General features: G+C 41.9%; 1 protein-coding gene across 2 annotated transcripts in view; it reads right to left on the reverse strand.

Moving 5' to 3' along the window:
• The window catches only part of CSTPP1 (centriolar satellite-associated tubulin polyglutamylase complex regulator 1), an 86,445-nt gene extending 71,393 nt beyond the window's left edge, over nucleotides 1-15,052 (reverse strand). The window contains exons 1-2 of one of the 2 annotated variants that reach the window (XM_031053582.2): nucleotides 14,978-15,052; nucleotides 4,179-4,281 (exon numbers count right to left, since the gene is read on the reverse strand). In XM_031053582.2, coding sequence (XP_030909442.1) covers nucleotides 4,179-4,281; nucleotides 14,978-15,023 — 149 coding nt within the window. In that variant the 5' untranslated portion in view covers nucleotides 15,024-15,052. Of the gene's footprint in view, nucleotides 1-4,178; nucleotides 4,282-4,515; nucleotides 4,603-14,977 lie in introns of those variants that run through there. The other variant, XM_031053583.2, reaches the window with a different exon arrangement.
• Between the last annotated feature and the right edge of the window lie 7,354 nt (nucleotides 15,053-22,406).

The raw sequence follows: 22,406 nt of genomic DNA on the forward strand, positions 1-22,406 counted from the left end.
CACACAGACTCCCTTTAAGATCCCAGAAAGTATAAAGTGGGATGCTCTGCACATTCCCTCTGTGTGATCAAATGCATTAGCACAGGGGCCCTGTTTTTCTTCAGTACAGAAAAGATCAAGAAAACAGGATGATAAATAATGTATAGGAGGAACATGTTCCTTTAAGATATGTTGGCAAAGAAGTTAGGCTGGAAGAAGTAAAGCAGCATTAGTGTGTAATTACACAGAGGGCTTTCAAGAGTCTGCATTTCATGGAGATTCAAAAGCAGAGCACGGATTTCTTGGGTTTGTAATGAAGAAATACTAGTAGCATTTTAACATAGCTATAAAATTAGACTAGTCCTAAGAGAGGAATAATTTTACTAGTTTAGCTAAAAGATGTGGGTTAACTGGCAGAAAGGTGATTGATCCCTATTCCTGTAAGAGTTAGGAGTCAATCAGAAGAGGGGGGCCTCAAGGTACTCCCAGGATTGAAAGCAGATGTCCACATGATCAGGACAAATGAACAACAGAATTAAGTGGGAGAAAAAACAATACCCTTGAAGACTGAAAATATTCTGGAAGGAGAACTGAAGAGATGAAGGTCAGGCCCCTGCAATCAGCAATCTCAGTGCTAGGCTGTGGATAGTGGTGGAATACAAACCTAGGAACAACTAGAAGCATTCATTGTCTGCAAAACACTTACTGCTTGGTCCATACAGAGCTATGTGACCACACCTTTCAGCTCTGAAATTTCACTCAGGTTAAGCTAAACCCCAATAAAATGTTCTGAATTGCCCATAAAAAGAGTTGTTGTAACTGGCATAAAGATTAGAAGTGACTCATGGTGAGGTGGGGCATTGCAATGCATGATGGAAAGGCCATGGTTGCTCTTCAGTGGTGAATCCAGCAAGAGAATCCACTCTTGAGAAGTGTGCCCTCTGAGAAGAGTTTGGAGAACATCCAATACGTGTCCTTGGCACACTAACCTCACTATATCTGAAAAATTACTGGACAACCTAATACCAAGTCCCTTCATTACAAGCAATTGCAGCATACTTCAAAAATTTGCACAAGCCGATCCTCCCACTTAGAACAACTTGAAACAAGGGAAACATTGGGGGAGTGCACACAAACCTTCTGGAATCTCTCAAGGATACTGAGAGTAAAGATAAAAATCAAGATCAAGCTTATTTGCTTGGCAGAGCAGTGCAGCCTTCAAAGCATAGCCCGAATAAATGTTGACAGTTCTGTGGATGAACAGAATTGGGCAGTGAGGAGCCCTGGCAGCCACAATATACAACACTTTCATAGTAGGAAACTTTCTGTTCTCAGTCTACGAACACCCTTATTGCCCTAATTGGATAATTTATTCTCCACTTTAAGATCTGAAATGCAAAATTATTTCATAGAACTATAGAATGGTTTTGTTTGGAAAGGACCTTAAGATCATCCAGTTCCAGCCCTCCTGCCATGGGCAGGGACACCTCACACTAAACCATATCACCCAAGGCTTCATCCAACCTGACCCTGAACACTGCCAGGGGTGGAGCATTTACCACTTCTTCAGGAAGCCTGTGCCAGTGCCTCAGCACCCTCACAGTAAAGAACTTCTTCCTTATATCTAACCTGAACTCCCCCTGTTTAAGTTTAAACCCATCACCCCTTGTCCTGTCACTACAGTCCCTAATGAAGAGTCCCTCTCCAGTATCCTTGTAGCCCCCCTTCAGATACTGGAAGGCTGCTCTGAGGTCTTCACACAGTCTTCCCCAGGCTGAACAGCCCCAACTTTCTCAGCCTATCTTCTTTGTTTAAGAGTTTCACAGCTCTCAAAATGACTAAGTCTGTTTGTGCAGGGACACAGTTTGATCTGCTGAACTCCAGACATCCTATAAAAAACAAAAAAGGGGGAAGGGGAAGACAGTGACTAGTGCTATATTACAGAAAACCCAAACATGCAACTTTTTCCTGTCTTTCAAATCACTTTCACAGAACACTTGGTGTGCACAAAAAGCCATTTTAGAAATTCACATCTTACTTCAAAAGTAAATAAACGGGAAAAACATGATCTGCAGCACCTAAGTGGATCAGAGGGCTGTGCTCTGTTGTGACAGTTTTGTTCGTTATAATAATCTTAAATTACTATTTATTCTTTCAAAGGTGAAAGAAGAACAGGAAGTGAAAAGAAAATGGTTATCATGTCATGGTGCCAAAATCCTACAGAGAAGCAACGTGAGCAGTTTCAGAAGTGTGGAAGACCTCTTGCTCACTGTTTGATTTCTTTAAGTATATATGGTCAGAAGTTTAGAAAAGGCCCTGAGGTGTCAGCTTGAAAGCAGGTGCAAACCAAACCTGATCTTGAGAGATATTTGAAGGATGATTTCAGCAGGGTATTTTAGAGCTACCTTGCCTTTAACTCTGGCAAAGAATACCTGTTGGTGGGTGGAGGTCACTGTAGTCATGCTCTTTATCTTAAGCTCTTGTTTACTGACTATTTGCTCAGCTGACTAATGTCAGTATTACTTTCTGTGGAAACTCACCTACACCAGATGGAGTATCATGATTCCCAATCACATCAAATGCACAGGTCATACCTTCATTTGTCCCAAATACCTACCCTTCGTCATTAACTATCTGCAACCATCACTTAACAGTGACCACTGCAACTTGCTCAGAACATGGAAGTACACTGTTTGATAGTAAGAGCTGAACTCCTGATACCACACATTAACTTTGGTAATCTACAAAGAGGAAATGCATTTTGGTAGTTTAAGCTATTTTATAAACAACAAAAAATATCAATCTCCTTATAAAATCCATGGAATATGAAGTATTTCTGAGGTCTTTCAAAATCAGTATTCATTCTAATTACTAAACTATTAGAGAAAAATTAACAGTAAAACTAAACAGCATTGACTAGCTGTTTGATTCTTGTAGTAAAATTGCCTTTACACTGTTTTGCATGAGCCTTCCAGATTTTGCCACATGGATGACTCACACCAAGTGCAATTTGGAAGTACGTTACTGAGAAAAAGAGATAACACACTACCAAGAAATCCTCTTTTCTTGTTACAGTGCCATCTACCCAAAAGATCTCTTCTTGTAGCACCATGGCCTGTATCTTACCTCTTCTGCCAAGATGGTCAAACCACACTAGTCCTGAACTGCTTGTTACTCTATCTCAGAAAAAGAGAAAAAAAGCTTTAAGCATTTCCCCTTAGACTTGCTGCAGTATTTATCTTAGTTACCCATTCACTACTGAGAATCTCACTTGTTTAAGTTGCGAATGTGCACAGGGCAAAAAATATAATGCAGGTTGTGCAACCAGTCAAAGCAGCAACTTAGGCCTCATTTGGAGATTAAAAGGACACTGATGTAAGAAAAAAAGCAAAACAAAAGCCACAAAAAAGCCTTAAAACTGTGGTCAACTGAGAGAGAAAGCTACTCCTATGCTTTGAAATCCTTTGTAGTACCGCTGTACTACAGCAGTAGTACTACTCTCTACTTATTCTGTAGTACAAAGACTGTTGTGAAATACTCTGCATGTTGATTTGCCTCAGAAGAAGATAACAGGAAAGGAAGCAAACAAGGAAAGATTTGCAAATGGGCATCAAAAGACAGAAACATACAACCACTGCAAGCACATGCATTACCAACGGGCTTTTAATGAAGCTGTCTGGAAGAGTTTTAGACATTGTGCAAGACATCATCAAGTTGGCAAAATATACAGCAACTGGCTATGTCAACATCAACAACACAGAAGACCAGCACAAAACTTTTTCCTAAGAGCCTTTCATCATCTTGTTCAACAGGACAACCACCACACAAGGAGACAAAACAGTTCAAATTCATACTCAGAAAAAGGAAGAATGAGTGCTGCTGAAACCAGAAGCAGTCTCTGCTTTTGGTACTAACAGTCCTGATTAAGTCAAGCAGAATTTAGAAGGTTCATATGCTTTTAAAAGCTCTGTTGCCCAAAGTGACTGCTCCACATGAATGTTTGTGTCAAGAGAGGTACTGAACTGTATGAAACCCACGCATGTTTCCAAAACATGCCTAGGGAGCCCTTGGCTAACCCAGTGAAATCCAGCATTCACAACATAATCATAATGTGTCCAGCTCCATTCTCCACGTACCCTGACTGTTTCCCAAAAGCCCTCCTCAGGCTGGCCCTATTGGCAGTGTCCCGATGTACTTACTATTCAGTGAAGAACCTGGCAATGCCATACTGGCTAATATCTTCTCTGTTCTCCAGCAGCTGGCTCACTGCATCCTCCATGTACGTGAGGACATGTCTTTGAGCTACAAATAAAAGACAGTAAGAGACAGAAGTTAGAATATAAGGGGCCTGCAAAACCCAGAGCCAGACCAGCCTAGTTGTGTGCCTTACACAACAAGCTACACAACAAGCCAACAAGCATTTACTCCCTTGATTAGAGCAGAGGTTTCACTCTTCCAAATACTGATAGTCAAATTCCTGACCTAAATCCTGCTTTCTTCCCTGGCCACACAGAGTTAGTCATTAACAATGCTGACCCTCTTTTAAAATCCTCTGAGATTCTGGAAGAGAAGGAAAAAGGAGTTGTGAGGCTGCTTCACTGGAAAATGCTTACTCAAGAGGAGTTCTTGATCTCTGTTCTGAGTCACTGCCATCTTTCCTATATAGGTTGCCAATGCCATATCGATGGTGCTGTTGCAGACCTGTGGGTGTTCCCTGCCCTTCCCTCCTTACTAAAGCCAAGTAGCTCTAAGGTTGTTCTGCAAAGTTTCTTTTTCCTAAAGGTGCAAATATAAGCACATCTGTTTTCATACAAGCACCAGTGAATGTTCTTGGAATGGCAGGTGGGGAACATGTCTTAATGTCAAGAGAGATTTACATTGCTCAACAGTCTCAAATAACTGCATAAACCAAACATCAGGAAATTTCAGAAGCGGTGGATCTGCCAGTACCCAACCACAGAATGCCACTCACTTGTAAGCCTCCTGAGTAGATAGTTTGGTACAACACAAACAATTTTGCTGCTTCTACAGGAGGCAGACTCTTTACAAATCAAGCTCTTGCCAGGGAGGAAGCAGCAGAGATTTGCCACTCAGCCCCTTTGATGTTTTTGGCTAGAAACCAAGTTGAAGCAACAAAGAGCTGAGTCTGGGGTGATGCGCCAGCTACCAAGCAGAAGAGCTTCCAACTCTACAAGTTCGACAATCAGAAGACAAGTCACAACGAACCCAGGAAAATCATTCCTAACCTGGAAAGCACACAAACCCTGTTCCCAAAGCACACACCTCCATCCTAAACACGTATGCTACTGCACCTTTGCAAGTAGTGTCGTGTCCTAAAAAGAGCAGGAGAAAACCCTTAGGGGGTATAGGAAAAGCAAGGGCTGATCTTGCTCCTCGCCAATCTGTTCCAGACTTGGCAGCATCATTCCCTCACCAGCAACTGGCCAACCTCAGACCCACATCAATATTCTTCAAACCATTTTAATTTGTGCTTAATATCCTGGTAAGAATCAAGCCTGTGCCACTTCATTCACAGCATGGAAGTCCCTTTCATCTTAGTGTGGGGCAGGTGGACTTCAAGAGAGACCTGGAAATGATTATTCCCAGTGGATACAGTGATTAAAAGTATGTATGAATATTGATTGCTATCAGGGGATTTCTCTGCCTAGAACACATTTCAGGACAATGGTAAAATTGGTTAAGCACACCCTGGAAAATACCTTGCAGCTGATAGCAAAATGGTGAGCCAAAGGTTCAAAGATATTATCTGGCACTAAAAGATGCAGGGCGTAGCTTTATTTAATTATTTTAATGCAAAGGGATAAATTTAATTTATGTGAGTGATTAAAGAAAAATAGCTCTGCGCACCTGTGTCCCCTGAGGGAGGAATGAGTCGTGCAGCTCAGGCTCAGGCTCCAGATAACAGCAACTGGGGAACTTGATTTCAGCCCATCCTTTCCCCCTCTTCATCATGCAGCCCCTCGTGCCTTCAGAAACTCTCACCATGCCTCTCTTGAGTTGTCAGCAGTACCAGATTAAGCCAAGAAATGGTACTAGAAGACAGGCTTCCACTCCTCTCAGCCACCAAAACCATTCTCAAACCCTTGTGGGGAAGCATACACTCCTTTCATAGCATCGCCCCTTCTTTAGAGTCATTAAGCCCTTCCCTAAAAGCCTATGGGAATAGACAGGCATGGTCTCACAGTGCTACACATCATGATGTGGCTGACCTCTGTAACAAACACCTTTGAGTATGCTCCTGGAGAATGAATTAACTTTCAATAGAGAATTTCAGATGTTTCTGTCGCACTTAAAAATGGATGCAAACATATATGGTCACTGTTGAACACAGTCATTGGTAAAGGCTATTTCTGTTAAGCTTTTTGTTGTGTGGCCTAAGGATGCTGGCAAAGAACCACTCTCTATTTCCAAGAAGGTAGGTAGAGGTGTGGGAGAGAGAAATTGGTGAGCAGAGAAGCTGAAGGAAATAGCACTTGCAATCTCTTTGAGAAGTGTCTCTCTTCAGCTCTTTGGCTGCTGTTTTCCAGGTAGCACAGTTCATGCTGCCAAACCAAACTCCAGCTCTGGCTTCCTGTTCACTGGCTGCCCAGTTCCATGGGATGGTACAAGTAGTATGTTGTATAACCCAACCAATTCTACCCTACACAGAAAAGCCATAGAATCAAATCTAATTTGCAGGCAGGTTCTAGCAGGACAGAGAGGCAAAATAAAGTGCCAGGAGTCTGGTTATAGCAAAAATAGAAGTTCCATAATTTATACAAATGGGCTTTCCATAACAAACACTGGAACATTATCTATTTATGCAAGCAGAGTTAAAAATCTGTGGGGTTCTGTGCAAAACAAATGAGCTGATTCTGATGGTTTAAAAGATACTGAAAATTCAGAGAGATGCTGGTGTATTGGAACACATGCTGCTCATATTTTTGAGGCTTACTTTGCAATAATAAGGTAGCAAATGCAAAATGTAGAATGTAAAGTCCAAATACTGTGCTATTACAGCTTGCTGTCTCTATTTTATTCCTAATACAATTCCAGTATACTGCAGCTTCCACTCACGAGGTATTACAATATGTTATCATCCTAAGCATTTATTTGTTTATGGCTTGTTGCAACAAAGGCTCTCCTCCCTACTTACACAATACTTTCCAAAGCAACCCATATTTGCTAAACTGTTCCATGAAAACTCATGCAACTATCCCAAGCAGTAAGTGTTCCTGCCACACTCATTTGACAAGTGCTACTCTTTGCTGTCAGATTTAAGAACTACTAGGCAGCTTTCAAGGAGGATCTGACAAAGTTGAGCAGAGTCTCAGGGCAGCCCATGACCTGATGTTAAGCAGATACCTTTGCACAGAATACCTTACTTCTTATCATTAAACCACTAGCAGTGATGTTGCTTAGAGCCTCTGTTCAATGAGTAGCAACATGGACAGTACAGCTCCTCCAAAGCTGCTGCTGCAGCACTCAGGAGAACGGCCCCTGATGGTATTACCACCACATTCACATGCTCACATCCCACCATCATCCACTTGCCCAATGTTTGAAGTGAATTTTGGAATGAATGCACTTTTGGCTTAGAACCAAATCAAGGGATAACAAGGGCTGATCAATTTAGGCATGGTCAGACTAAGTCATATAAATCTCCAGCTTACAAGGAAAAGGCAAAATGAGGATTACACCTACAGTCAAACCACAATGTCTATGGACTTCACTACAACAGATTAGACAATCAGAATTAACTCGATTTAGACATAACTGCACTAAATATTTTTGCATATGTATTTAAAATAGTAAAAATAGTCCTTTTATAAGCCACAGAATTACCTGTTTCAGTCTTCTTATGAGAACAGTCTCATTCATAGGTTTGATTACAACAAGCATTGATACTTGAAAAATCTTGAAGGAAGAAGAAAATGTAATGCGAATAACATCACTGAATGATAGACAATAAATGCACTGAAATACAGCCAGAAATTCAGGAGGAAGGAAGGAAATACCTGTCCCCTTTCAGTAATAATAGTGCATATGAACCATAGAATCATAGAATAGTTAGGGTTGGAAAGGACCTTAAGAACACCTACCTCTAACCCCTTGCCATGGGCAGGGACATCTCAGACTAAACCAGGCCACCCAAGGCTCTGTCCAACCTGGCCTCGAACAGCACCAGGGTTGGAGCATTCGCAGCTTCCCTGGGCAACCCATTCCAGTGCCTCACCACCCTCACAGTAAAGAACTTCTTCCTTATATCCAATCTAAACCTTCCCTGTCTAAGTTTTAACCCATTACCCCTTGTCCTATAACTACAGCCCTAATGAAGAGTCCCTCATCAGCATCCTTAGAGGCCTCCTTCAGATACTGGAAGGCTGCTCTGAGGTCTCCACGCAGCCTTCTCTTCTCCAGGCTGAACAGAACCAACTTTCTCAGCCTATCTTTGTATGGGAAGTGCTCCAGTCCCTGATCATCCTCGTGGCCTCCTCTGGACTTGTTCCAACAGTTCCATGTCCTTTTTATGTTGAGGACACCAGAACTGCACACAATGCTCCAGGTGAGGTCTCATGGGAGCAGAGTAGAGGGGCAGGATCACCTCCTTCGACCTGCTGCTCAGGTTCCTTTTGATGCAGCCCAGGATACGGTTGTTTTCTGGGCTGCAAGCGCACACTGTTGGCTCATGTTAAGTTTTTCATCAACTATATTTTATCATCAGCAGTGCTCAGGAACAGAGAGGATTAAGACTTCAGAAGTAACTGACACAAATAGTACCATGGCATGTGATACCTACTTCAGCATGTATTAGCAACACAATCCCATTAGCCATATTGGTTTTGTGTAATAGTTTCCCAGTTTTACAACTGAGATACATATCCCAAATGCTACATTGATAAGAAGTTTTTCTTCCCAATAAGTCTGCATTTTCTAAAGGCAGAGAGGAAAAACTGAAGATCAGTGCACCAGCAGACTTACCAAGAAGTGATGCTGCCTGAAATACTTGAAAGGAATAGCAAACATGAGATGGCCAGAAGACGCAATAAAAATAGCAGCAAATGCTGCAAAAGAAAAAAGAAAGTGCAAAACAACCTAAAGAAGGAATATGACTGGAATAAATTGGTATCAGATAGTAAAACACACATCACATACCTTGTTTAAAAAAGCAGCAGAAGAGCCCTACAGCAAAGGTAAGTCCTTACTTATCAAATCAGCCAGCTACATTACTACTCAACTCTCCCCAGGAGACGACTTCTTCTGGAACATGAGCAGTCTACCAGAACAATTTGTACTGTATGCACATAAGAGGGCTTTTGATTTTACGGCTGGTTCATTCCCTGCATATCTGGATATGCTGAAAAATCATGAGTGGGAATTCCTGGATCAACCAACCAGCTCTTATTACTTCTTTGCCTTCTCAACTGAAGTGCCAGAAATATACACTATTTGATGCAATCTACATCAATTCATTTCGGTTATCAGAAGTTCAAAAGCATAATAAACTGTAATGTATATGGAGTTATTTCTGGCATTGTTTTAATCTCTGAGAGCATATAAAGTAAAAACTAAACACCCTTCAAAATTTATTCTAAAATGAAGCTTAACTAAGGACACTACTGTATGACCCACACTGGAAGGACACTTCTATGGTAACACAAAATTGATTTCATGCAAGTATTACCAAAACAATAAAGATGCAAGAAGGAAATAGTAAGGATATAGACTGTAAAAACTGGAAGTTTTTCCAGCATTAATGGTCTTTCAGGATGCTCTTTTTAATCTTTTCAGATATGATAAGAAATTTTGTCTCTTCAGATACTGCTAAGGAATAGCCTGAGCAAGAGAAATACATAAACAAAATAAGTGACCTCAAAGCTAAAGCACTGCAAGAGCTGTATAGTTCCTTCCAGCTTTGCACAGCTTCAAAGTGTAAGTTCCTGTTAACCCACAGAATTCTTTTGGTTTTGAAGGACAGCACATGTAATGAAGTACAAGTAGACTAGAGATAACGCTATGATGTGAGACATATGTCCTCAACATAAAAAGGACAGAGAACTGTTGGAACAAGTCCAGAGGAGGCCACGAGGATGATCAGGGACTGGAGCACCTCCTGTATGAAGACAGGCTGAGAAAGTTGGAGCTGTTCAGCCTGGAGAAGAGAAGGCTGCATGGAGACCTCATAGCAGCCTTCCAGTATCTGAAGGGGGCCTATAGGGATGCTGGGGAGGGACTCTTCATTAGGGACTGCAGTGACAGGACAAGGGGTAACGAGTTGAAACTTAAACAGGGGAAGTTCAGGTTGGATATAAGGAAGAAATTCTTTACTGTATAGATGATGAGGCACTGGAACAGGTTTCTCAAAGAAGTGGTAAATGCTTCATCCCTGGCAGTGTTCAAGGCCAGGCTGGACGGGGCTTGGAGCAACCTTGTCTAGTGTGAGGTGTCCCTGCCCATGGCAGGGGGTTGGAACTGGATGATCTTAAGATCCTTTCCAATCCAAGCCATTCTATGATTCTATGAAATGTCCTGTTCCTCAGGAACACACTGCCAAGTGGCCACACAGCATAACTATACTGTATTTTGTATGTTAACTGTTTCATACTCAAATGAGAGCTCTGTTTTCTCAAGATTTCTCTTGGATTTCACCTATTACTTTTGCATTAAGGTGGAAGTCTTGTAGGGCTACAGCAGGTTTAGGGATAAAACCTTAATCTTCTGGAGAAAGTAGAAGACTGAATCTAAGAAGATTCAAACTTAACCGACATTTCAACAAGCAAACTCTTATACATCAGTGGGGATGTCATTCATCTTTCACATTATAGTTCTCCTATCTAAACAACAGAGCAAGGAATAATTTAAAATACATAAATAAAAGTCTTTGTCTTCTCTTTGTAAGACCAGACTATTTCAGCCAGATTGCCTCACTAATGCTCATAATGCATCAGACTAACAGGAGACTGTCAGTTGAGATGTCTGGATAACAAATCAACCTATATACTGATTATGCTGTTAAAGAAAATGATTGCACTTGGATTCTCTAACCCAGTGTTTCTTAAGGTTGCTCAGAAGAAGAGTAAAGCCTCAGTATCTGCAAAGTCTGTACATAACTTAATCATAAAATCATAGAATGGTACGAGTTGGAAAGGAGCTTAAAGTGCATCCAGTTCCAACCCCCTGCCATGGGCAGGGACACCTTCCACTAGAGCAGGTTGCTCCAAGCCCCTGTGTCCAACCTGGCCTTGAACACTGCCAGGGATGGGAGAGCCACAGCTTCTCCGGGCAACCTGTGCTGGAGCCTCAGCACCCTCACAAGGGAAGAGCTTCTTACTAGTATCTAATCTAAATTGGTTTAAAGCCATTCCCCTTTGTCCTATCACTATATGCCCTTGCAAAAAGATCACCTCCAGATTTCTTGTGGACCTCCTTTAGGTACTGGAAGCTGCTCTAAGGTCTTTCCAGCCCCTTCTCTTCTCCAGGCTGACCAAGCCCAACTGAAGTTCTCTGCTGGGAGCTACTCAGCTTTGTGAAAGAACCAATACCATGAACGTTTCTTCCAGTCATGAAGCCTGAGACCTTTTATGAGGGAGACGAGGAAACATGACCATGTTTCTGGCACTTAATAGCCCCATGCTTTACCAATAAGGCACTTTCCTAACAGAGCATTTGTGTTCTTACATGTCTTATATTGGCAAAGGAATAAAGGAAAGCACATCCTGGAGTTGAGGAGTAGAAGGGAGGAGAATCCACAGTACAATAAAGTTCAGAAATTCATAAAAGTCTACTGCTTTTTCTCCACAAGAAAGAGGGGGAGGGCACACAAGGGGGAGCTTCACAAGACAGCTGCATGAGCAGAACAATACACTAAATGCTCCATTGCCTGCTATAAATAACTGAGCAATCACCAGTTATTAAACCATAATGAGGAAGGCATGGAAAAGTGTCTCAAATAGACCTCATTTGCCTACTGTAGTTCCAGTCTCATTCATCAAACGAGAAGCACATTTTCATCACTATCCCCAAACACTAAATGTTGTTTATTCAGTGCAAATACTGTTTAAAATGTCCTGCTTGTTACAACATCTTCATTGTAGCCTTTCTGCCAACTCCACAGACCTCATCTCCTTTCCTATTCACTGAGCATCAATCATCTCTTTTCTCCTACTTACAGCTTCACAATCATTGTGGCATGAGATCTGCTGCCCTGTTTTTTTTTTCCAAGAACTCTGCTGTACAAAACCTTTGCAATTATTTTTCATCTTAAGGGAACACTGAATTTTCCCCCTGTTCACTTCTATTTTAACTCACAACTGGGATGTTGAAGAATTGGATGTAGAAGAATCATCTCATATAGAAAAAAAAAGTAGTGTGGCAAGCAGCATGGAATATTATTTTGGCCATTTATTTATTGGCCAGGCTTTGATATTGAAAAAGGGGAAAAAAGAGGTTAGGTGAAGCCTGCACATTGCAGGTCAGGAAAGACAGTGCCATCTGATCTGGCAGACTCAGAGAATACCTTATGTGGCAGCCTCAGGCAGCACAACTTCAGAATGAAATTGCAGAGAGTGAAACTTGTTACAATTGCTTACAACCCCCCATCACACAACTACATTGACAAGCCTTTGAGGCACACAACAGAAGAAATACAAAGAATGGTGATTTCAGAATGCCAGGTTAAGGTAGAAAACATAAAAGCATCTATTCCCTCAGTAACATGGTCTAGTGGTGGTCTTGGCTGTCCTGGGGTAATGGTTGGACTTGATGATCTTAAAGGTCTTTTCCAGCCTGGTGGATGTTATGATTCTATGATTACGAGAATATATGGAGAGGCAGATTTATTGGAGGGGAGGAGAGGTTTTTTTTTTTTGTGAGGAGGTTGTTTGGTTGGTTTTTAACCACTTTCCTACTGCTAATACACAATCCAGTAGGACATGTGAGCGGGTTGGTAAGCTATAAAATCTCACTAAGACAAAACCATTGTTACTGGTAACATTTAGGGTTAATAAGGATATCATCATGCACCAGACACCTTTTCCCCTCTAATGCACTGCAGATATTGTAATCTAAAGAGAAGGACATACTAAGTGATCAATAGAAATGGCTCTTTTACAAGTTATGGCTTGACCTGACACGCTCACACATGTGTCTTTTTCTGATCCCACTGTTAGAATAATTTTTAAGGTTTTACAAAATGAAAAGGGAATTGTAGATCAGAATGACCTACTTTAAGCAGGCCAATAAAGCTGCTTGCACCCAACCGTCTCACACATCTCTTAGAAGTCTCAGTTCTCAAATTCAAATGTGAAACAGAAAACCTGTTTATTTTTACACTTCAACCATTTTTAGTGTGCTTCTGAAGTTGTTTTGGGAGATTCAATCTTTACCAACAAGTTTCACACAAGTGCCTATTTTATTAAAAACAATAAAATTAACTTAAAACTAAATTGGTTCATTTTGCAAGTTTCAGCCTAGAGCAACTCTGGAAAAGTTACGAGTCTCTCTGTTAATGTGTAGGTTGAAAATGCTGATGTAGTGTGATAGACTAGCACAAAACCAAAGGGTGTATCTACATGGCACACTGTGATACTGTTCTCAAATACCTGAACCAGCTCCAGAACTGAAATCAGCAATAAGAACTTCAGCAAAGCGAGTCTCCTGAGAATCACCTCAAACAGACCGCAAACTGAGCACTAAAGACTTATTTCTGCCCTGAGTTTCTTCAACGCAGACTAGCATTGCAGTTATGTAGGTAGGCACAGAGTACCCTAACAGAAGCCCAGCGGCAAGAGCATAAAGAGATTTTACTCTAAGACAAATTAGATCACTCCTTTGCTAATAAGTCATCTTTCTTTAGCACTGTGATGTGCTTTGAACTAAGTCAGATGCCTCCTCATTAACACTATTGCTAGGCAAAACAAACAAGGCTCTTTTAGCCTCCTCCCTGCAAGACAAGTTTTCCATTTACTAGAAGCCAGCAATATTTCTCTAGTCTTATGCCAATTTTGACTTATAAGAGATGGCAAAATCACGGTGGAACAAGTAACACAAAACAATCCATGCCATTTCTGACCTATCCTTGTACATGAAAACCATGGTAAACTATAGGTACCTTTGAAACAGTTATTACCAAACGGCCTCTTGGGCCTAGAAAGTAATGGCTGAAGACTTCCACTTCAAAAATACTGTCTTGAACACATTCCAAATGCTTACTACTTGTAATTCATCTCCTCTTTAGCAATTAAATGAAGTCATATTGACTTTATTCCATCCTAATTATTTCTATTTGACATATTAACACTGAATCACTTTGTTCCTTAGTTTCCTGGAACATCAAGCAATAACAGAGACTGTTAGAGACAACTTAAAAGGATGCAGGCTGTAAGAGTGACTACTTCATAAACTAGATTTCCATTTTATGTAGGAAACATTATCAGTATTGCCTTATTTCAGAGGAAAAGGTGACATTCAAACCATCTCCCAACATAAGAAGCGCACTCTTTCCAATGCTGGGAAATGAGCATAAAATAAGGTTTCTCACATAGATCTGTCAGCAAAGCAGGTTGATAATGGGCTAAATGAGGTCACAGTCTGCCATAGAGCCCATGGACATTGCTTGCCGCTACTCACACCGTGCAGATGAGCCAAGGGAGGAGACCGCAGCTCACCACCTTCACACCGGCGCTGCCCTGACGGTCACCACACGGAGCTCCCTGTGCCCAAAAGGGCCCCACAGTCACCTCAGGGGATCACCCGGAGAAGCAGCGCTCTGTAACACCGACCTGTACCCCCCGATGTAGCCCCCTCCCCAGCCGAGAACGCAGACACCGAGTCAGCCCGACCCGGCCTGCCGCAACCCAGCTGAGGGGCACCCCACGGGCCTGCAGCCAGGCCGCAGGTACCGCCGGCCCCACCACATACCCTCCCCATGCCGGGCCCAAGAACACCCAGGGGACGGGGCCCTCGGGGGGCTGCCCTGTAGCACCGCCCCGCTCCTCACCCAGGTACTCAGGCCCCGGCAGCGAGAGCCGCTCGGGGCTCAGCATCCTCCTGCCGCCGCTGCCGCTCCCTCCCAGCTTCCGTCCGTTTCCAAGGCGCCCGACGCTCCCGGCGCTGCTCGGCCGCTCGCCCCGGCTGGGAACACGCCCCCTCGCCGACAGAGTTCCGCGCCCAAAACCGCCCGGGCAGGCGTCATAGCCTGAGTTTAGCTCTCTCCCTGCCTCACCATCCTTGAGCGGGGGTCAGCGGCCTCACGCTGCCAGCCTGGGCAGTCTGCACAGGTCAGGGGCTGCGGGAAAGGGTGGAAAGTCGTGAGGTACCCTGTGGGAAGGGGCTCCGGGAGTGCATGGTGACATGGCAGCCTGGCTTTGAGGAAGGGGCCATGGGCAATATGGCAGCCTGGACTTGAGGAAGAGGCCATGGGCAATATGGCGGCCTGGCCTTGAGGAAGGGGCCATGGGCAATATGGCGGCCTGGCCTTGAGGAAGGGGCCATGGGCAATATGGCAGCCTGGCCTTGAGGAAGAGACCATGGACAATATAGAAGCTTGGCCTTGAGGAAGAGACCATGGACAATATGGCGGCCTGGCCTTGAGGAAGAGGCCATGGGCAATATAGCGGCCTGGCCTTGAGGAAGAGACCATGGACAATATGGCGGCCTGGCCTTGAGGAAGGGGCCATGGGCAATATGGCAGCCTGGCCTTGAGGAAGAGACCATGGACAATATGGCGGCCTGGCCTTGAGGAAGGGGCCATGGGCAATATGGCAGCCTGGCCTTGAGGAAGAGACCATGGACAATATAGAAGCTTGGCCTTGAGGAAGAGACCATGGGCAATATGGCGGCCTGGCCTTGAGGAAGAGACCATGGGCAATATGGCGGCCTGGACTTGAGGAAGAGGCCATGGGTAATATGGCGGCCTGGCCTTGAGGAAGGGGCCATGGGCAATATGGTGGCCTGGCCTTGAGGAAAGGGCTAAGGGCAATATGGTGGTCTAACTGTGAGGAGGGGCAATGGACAGCATGCTCCAGGCCTGTGAGACGCCTTAGGGAGAGGAGCTAGTGAAGCAGGCAGGTAAAATAGCACTAGGAGATACATGTGTAAAGTCATTCTGGTTAGATCTAGGCTGGAAATCAAAAGGAACCTAAAGCCAGGGATGGTTTGGACTACAGCTGTGGGGGAAAGGCTGTAATTTGAAGGTGAGTGGTAGTAAGTTAATGAAGGGCACCTGTGTAACACTCATATTCCAGAGAACAGGGACTGGATGGCAAGACCAGGAAGGTCCTTTACAACTGTGTCCTGTCCACACCACTCCTGCTTTTGTGCAACCCTTGTCCTCAGGGAGGGAGATGAGGAACATCAGGAACCTTCCCTCACATGAAAGTAGGAACTAGCAGAAAAGTCTTGAGCCACAGGCTCTTTCTTATCTTGTCTGGGAATGGTCCTTCTCCCAGGGATGTAGGAGAGGCAGAGCTCTTCACATGGCTGGAGGCAGCCCTGCAGGCTCCTGTTCCCCAGAAGCTGATGGGGCTAAAATTTCCAGATTCACAGTTTCTTGTATCACTGTTAGAAAAATTCCAGCCCAGGGTGTAATCCCAGGAGTTAAAGGAAGGACTGGAAGCGTTATCTGTGCTTTTACTGACAAATACAAAAGAGGGGAAATTAAATAAACCACTTGTGCATACATATAACCTACCCTTATTCCACTGTAGGAAAGACTTGAGTATGACTATTATCAATCTAGTCTGAAAGGGCAGCCACAGTTAAAAATGGCAAAGAGGATGCTATAACTTACCAATACATAACCCTCTGGTTATGTGCTGTAAATAGCCTGGACTACTCCTCTGTCTTTTTCTTGCTTTGTCTTTAAAAGGATATGGCTTAGATATAAATATTTCAAAGATGGGCAGAGAGAATTATTTAGGGAGCAGACAATGAAATACTCCAGTGTGAAGAATTACTGGAAAAGTTAAGATTGTCATAAAGAGGATAGGCATAACGTGTAAAATGATGTTATCTAAAATCATTTGTGCTTATTATAACTGAAGCTCATTAAAGCATCCTATCTATTCAGTTTTGCTATTTGCACATTTGGGTATAGGCTGTAAATTTAAAGATGGGTATTTTTTATAGCAGATGCAATTGGATTGTAGAATACATGGACACAAGGGGCCAGGAATTTAGCTGAATTTAGAAAGGAAGTAGATACTTTGAAGCAGAATGAGAAAACACAGGATTATGTTGTTACATATGAAAGCATATTGGAAAAAGAGCACAGTAGGAATATGAACTGTCCCAGTTCACAGTGAAGCCACTCATCTGACTAATGCGGTTTTGGAAAACATTTTTCCTAACATGATGTCTCTTCCATAACTGCTTGTTTCAGGGTTTCTGGCACTTCTCAGTGAGGTATCTGATTCTAGGCCATTGTTGGAGAGGAGAAAGGGAATTTGATAGACCCCCTGTGATCATTAGGTTCAGGAGCACAGTTCCTGCACTTTTAAAGCTAGGCTCAAGGTCTTTGTTTTCACAAGAAATCCTTTATCCCCAGCCAGGCAGTTTCACTGATGTTCAAAAGCCAAATGTAAAAGCCTTCCCCTCTCATACCGTTGGTCAGCTGAGCTGGTGGGAGCCTTCTACAGGTTGGGCACTGTTTCTTTTTTGTTGTGTAAACCACAGTTTATCCTTGATCGGTATCTGGAGCACTCATTTGCAAGAGGCCTTTAAAGTCCAATTTTAACTCTTACATTCTAATATCTCTCTGTGTGGGCATTTATTTATTTTATTCTTGTTCCTGTTTGTTCTCTACGGGTTGGACTTTGTTATTTCCTTTAAGCCAGCTAAGGGAATCCTTTTGGACACTGAGCCCATTTGTGGTTTTAATAACGATAAGTTTCAGTAGTAGTGGCGCCTGACTGTTAACAGCTCAAAGAAAACTATATAAAAACAAGATGTTGTTTCTGGAGCCGTTTATAGACTTCCCTGTTTACTATTATTTCTCTTCTGGGCTTGGCAGAGCCAGGATTAGGTGATATATCATCTGCAGCACTCACCTGTTCTCTCATGCTCATGACTTGAAAAGGGAGAAATTCTGCCAGCCTGACCATAGGCATTGAATTTTCTTTTCCATATTGATTTCAGATCCTTAGATTGGAGCATTTTAACAAATTGGGAAGCCTTTCCTGGGTCACTGGAAAACATCTGCTGCCTCAAGAGGGGTGAATCTAACAGGGACTTAATGTTCTTTTGCATCCAGCTGGAATAATGATAGTGAAAAAAAAAGTGGTTTTCTCTGCAACAAACCCTTGGTAAATTATCAGAGGTACAGGTCTTACTTTAGGGCAAACCTATGGAGGACACTTCAGGGTCACCATTTACCCTGGGAATCATAGTGATGCTTACATTTCTTAACTAAAATTGCTGAGTTTTGTCCACCTAAATCAGTATTTCAAGAAGGATTAGTTGGACTGCAGGGGTACATCTTGTGCACACCCTCTTTCAGATTTCAAGTGACCTTAATTTGATTTAGCTTAATTCACTTAAAAGTGTGGTTTCAGTAGTCTTTCAGAAATCATACCTTTGGGTAAATTGAGCTAATTTACGTATACGAAAGTCCATGTGAGCACAAGTGTGAAAATAGTGGTATAATTTAAATTATGCCATGAAAGAAAATGTCTTTACTGTGTTACCATGCATGGACTGCAAAATTCCTTTCTATGACAGTTTTATAGGTGTTTCTCAGTAATTTAGCTTAAATCAGATTTCTGTTTTCCTCCATTCCCACATACTTTGCCCTCACTATGTTAATTGCATAGCTTACTTTTGCTGGTTTTATATTCACCTTCCTAAACGATACTATCATTGTTGAGCTGAAATATTTTGCTTTTATTAGCCAAAGTTCTCCTGACAAACAGCTCCTCTTTCAGAGAGAGTATTATATAGAATAATAAACAGGACCAAATATCAAGCAACAAATTCCAGAGGAAATGCCTTGTTTTAAGCAGACCGAGTCATTTTGTCTGGCTTCTATTACTTTGTCTTGGAATGAAATATTTTATTTCCTTAGAATTTTAACAATTATTGTTAAAATAGCTATAATAAAGCCTTGACATACTGGAAGAAAGTTAACTTTTCTATTTTTCGTTGTTCAGGTGACAGCTGGAAATACTATTGCTTTACGCATTACAACTACAGTGTATAAAGAACTAGGCCATGGGCAGTCTTCAGTCCTGTTCATATCCATGTGACTTGTGTGAAATTAATGTAAGCCTGTTTCACACAAACATGGGGAAACTGTCTCTAGCCCTTGTTCATCCTTTAGTGTCCAAAGCCTTGTCCTGTTCTAAAGCAGTTAGCTAAGAACCTGCCTTGTGCAAGAGTTTGCTTTTGCTGGTGTGATGTTACTTTGTATTGTTTGAGGCTTCCCACACATTTGCCAACTGAGCTTTACCTAGTCCATAATAGTACAATTGCAAGTTCAGTAACAAAATGTGTTTTATTGTAACACACACGAAAACCAAATTGTACTGAGAGGAGAAAAACATTGACTTAAACAACTGTCAATCTTTAGTGATAATCTGTTATTTTGGGCACCCTAGCAGAGATAAGTTTTTGAGGGAGGATCTGAAAAAAATGGAGAATATGAGCTTTGTGTGTTATTATTTATGTAAACTATTAGAAATCTTATAAGTGCAATTAGAATTCTATTATGCAAGATGTTCTAAAAATCTATGGCGCTGGAGCTGGATGATTCATGTGTGAGTCAGCTGCAAACCCATAAAAACCTCCCATTAAGTTCCTGATTTAATAATTATTTTTATGAATTGTGACCGAACTCTCTAAACACATGCACTAAAAATAAGATTATCTTAAATAAAGAGGTCGGCCAAAATCACAATGAAATTATGTGATGGAATCTGTGTTTTCATGTTGTTGATTTCTCAGGAGACCTTTACAGAGAAAGATCCAGCACTTTTAGTGTTTGTCCTAATCTGAGCCTTCTCAAACTGAATGAACTGTTTTTCTGGTCCACATGCAGCACAGTGGTTTTGCACAAGTAAACGCATCATTTTTCTCTACTAATGCAGTATTAATACTAGTTTAACTCTTCAGGTCAAACCTAGACAAACAGGTAGGACTGATGTAATTCTTTAAGATCAAGGGACTCTAGAGAAATAAGATTCGCAAAGTTTTTATCATTCCTAACATCTACCTCAAGTTGAAATCTGTAAATAACTCCTTGTTTTCCAACTAGTGATAGAATGTGAGGACAGCAGCAGCTCTCTTAAATAGCCAGCATTTTGTACCACTAAAGGGCTTAAATTTATCATGTGCAATTGTACCTGTAAGTCTTAAGGATACACTTAACTGTTAAGATGTCATAAGCATGCAGGAAATTGTGCTGTGAACATTGTGCCTTTGTAGTTTCTTTTTTATGTACTAGTTTACCTGCATTTCAATCTGGGTTGCTGGGATTTTCTTTTTCTCCTTGAAATTCTGGACAGCAAGAAAGTAGAGATCTGATCTCATTTCCAGATCTCTCTATATTGATGAACTCCATGTTCACCCGAGAATTTAGGTCTAATCAAGCTTCCAGATCCTTGTATATTAAATATAAAACATTCACCTACTCTTTAGAAGAATCTACTCTTGAGAATTTAGAAGGCATACTTCTAAATTCAGGGTGATCTGCTTATCAGATGAGGGAATATCATTGTGTCAGGTCCTGTGGCTTACAGAGGCCACATCTTCATTTTAAAATCAAGGACAGCTCTAAGTTGTATGATAGATTCCTGGCATGTATTAAATGCACTGATCAAATTCTGATTGGTTTGGAGCTCAGTGTTAGCAAGCAAAGTTGGCTTTTTAGGTAACAGCAAACTGTTGAAAGACTCTCCTTCAGGTTTTGTTCCCATTATCTTGTCAGAAAGGAAAGGACAACATCTTTAAAAGTACTTAAGTACCAAGCAAGTGACCCTCCTCTGCTGGAATGCTGCCCCACTAATGATGCAGAGAAGAAAAACAGCCATTTCTGGCAGAGTTTGCAGGATCTCTCATGCCAAACAAAAACGTCTAAAATGCCTGGTAAAAATAAATATCACTATGAAATTCTGGCACAGGAAATATTTCTGACAGCCAAGACTTTGCTCATCCTGGGAGGTAACCTAAGAAGGCCTGCAATTTTCACTCTTTATTCCTACTCATTGAATGTCCTTGCAAACTTAAGCTGCCAGGCTGCATTATCTATTAGACCAGGTGTCTGTGTGAAAGAATTATCATAAGTAAATGGCTTTCTGTGTGAGCAAGAGAGTGGGCAAATCTGTGTGGGAGTGAGCTGTTTCTTCTTGGGCTGAAGTGAAGCAGTAACTCTGATGGCTGTTCTGGCCAGCTGTTAGGGGAAAGGTGTATTACTTTGTGTGCAGTACAGAGACATAGCATATCCAAAGTGCTTGCCTTATAATGTCTAAATGGAAAAGCAAATGATAGAAGCAAGTGGGGGGGTGGAGGGGGGAATGGGGAGAATAACCAAAAAAAACCCCAACAAAAAACAAAACAAAAAGAAAGAGATCACAGATTCATTAAAATTATTGAAGAACAATCCTTAGTTCTGCTCGCTAGTTACACAAAAGAGAGTCTGAGTATTAGGGCTGTTGTGAGGGAGCACTTTGGAACCAGGCAGCTATGCAAAAACTCAAGTCAGTTGTTGGGTTTTTTTTAGTGAAGCACACACACTGGTATCCCAGTCATTCACTCTGTACTGTAAGAGTCCAGTAATTAATATTCTTTCCTTTCTGCTACATAATACACAAGGTGTTTTCAGGAGTAACATCACTAGAAGAGAAGAGACCAGAAGATGATACAATGATTGGCGTACTTAGAAAAAGAAGTTGAGGAGCAGTGGATGGGAGATGAAAAGTAGAGTATGCAAATCACTTAGAGAGAGAAGATAATCCATGGAAGAGTGAAACAGCAAATGAAGATTATGGCAATTAATTATCAACAGAATAGAGGGAATGTAGAACTTCTTCCAAAATATAGTAGCAAATGAAGACGTTGATTGAGTTTTATCTGAGGAATGTATTTAGATTTCTCTCTTGTCAACTTCATCATGGTTGTTTCTAAACCAGAGCAAAATAGATTGACCATTCTGCCTTTGAAACTGATAATGACATGTTAGTAAGAAAATATCCTCAAGGCTCCAGCTCTTTATGTGTTAAACTCTACACAGTGTTAATGAAAGAGGAGCTGTTCCTTGAACACTTACAGGTTAGCTGTAGATCTGAGTTTCTCCCAAACTCTGTGACTAGAATCCACTTCTGATATTTACTAAGCATACTCAGTGTGCTCTGAGTTAAGTGAAACAGAAACCTGTACTCCCTGTGACAGGGGTTTTGCTGTGCATTAAAAGCATGGCTTTGTGCTTGCTGAAGTCA

Source organism: Melopsittacus undulatus, chromosome 4, assembly GCF_012275295.1.
Source record: "Melopsittacus undulatus isolate bMelUnd1 chromosome 4, bMelUnd1.mat.Z, whole genome shotgun sequence".
Classification (NCBI taxonomy): Eukaryota; Metazoa; Chordata; class Aves; order Psittaciformes; family Psittaculidae; genus Melopsittacus; species Melopsittacus undulatus.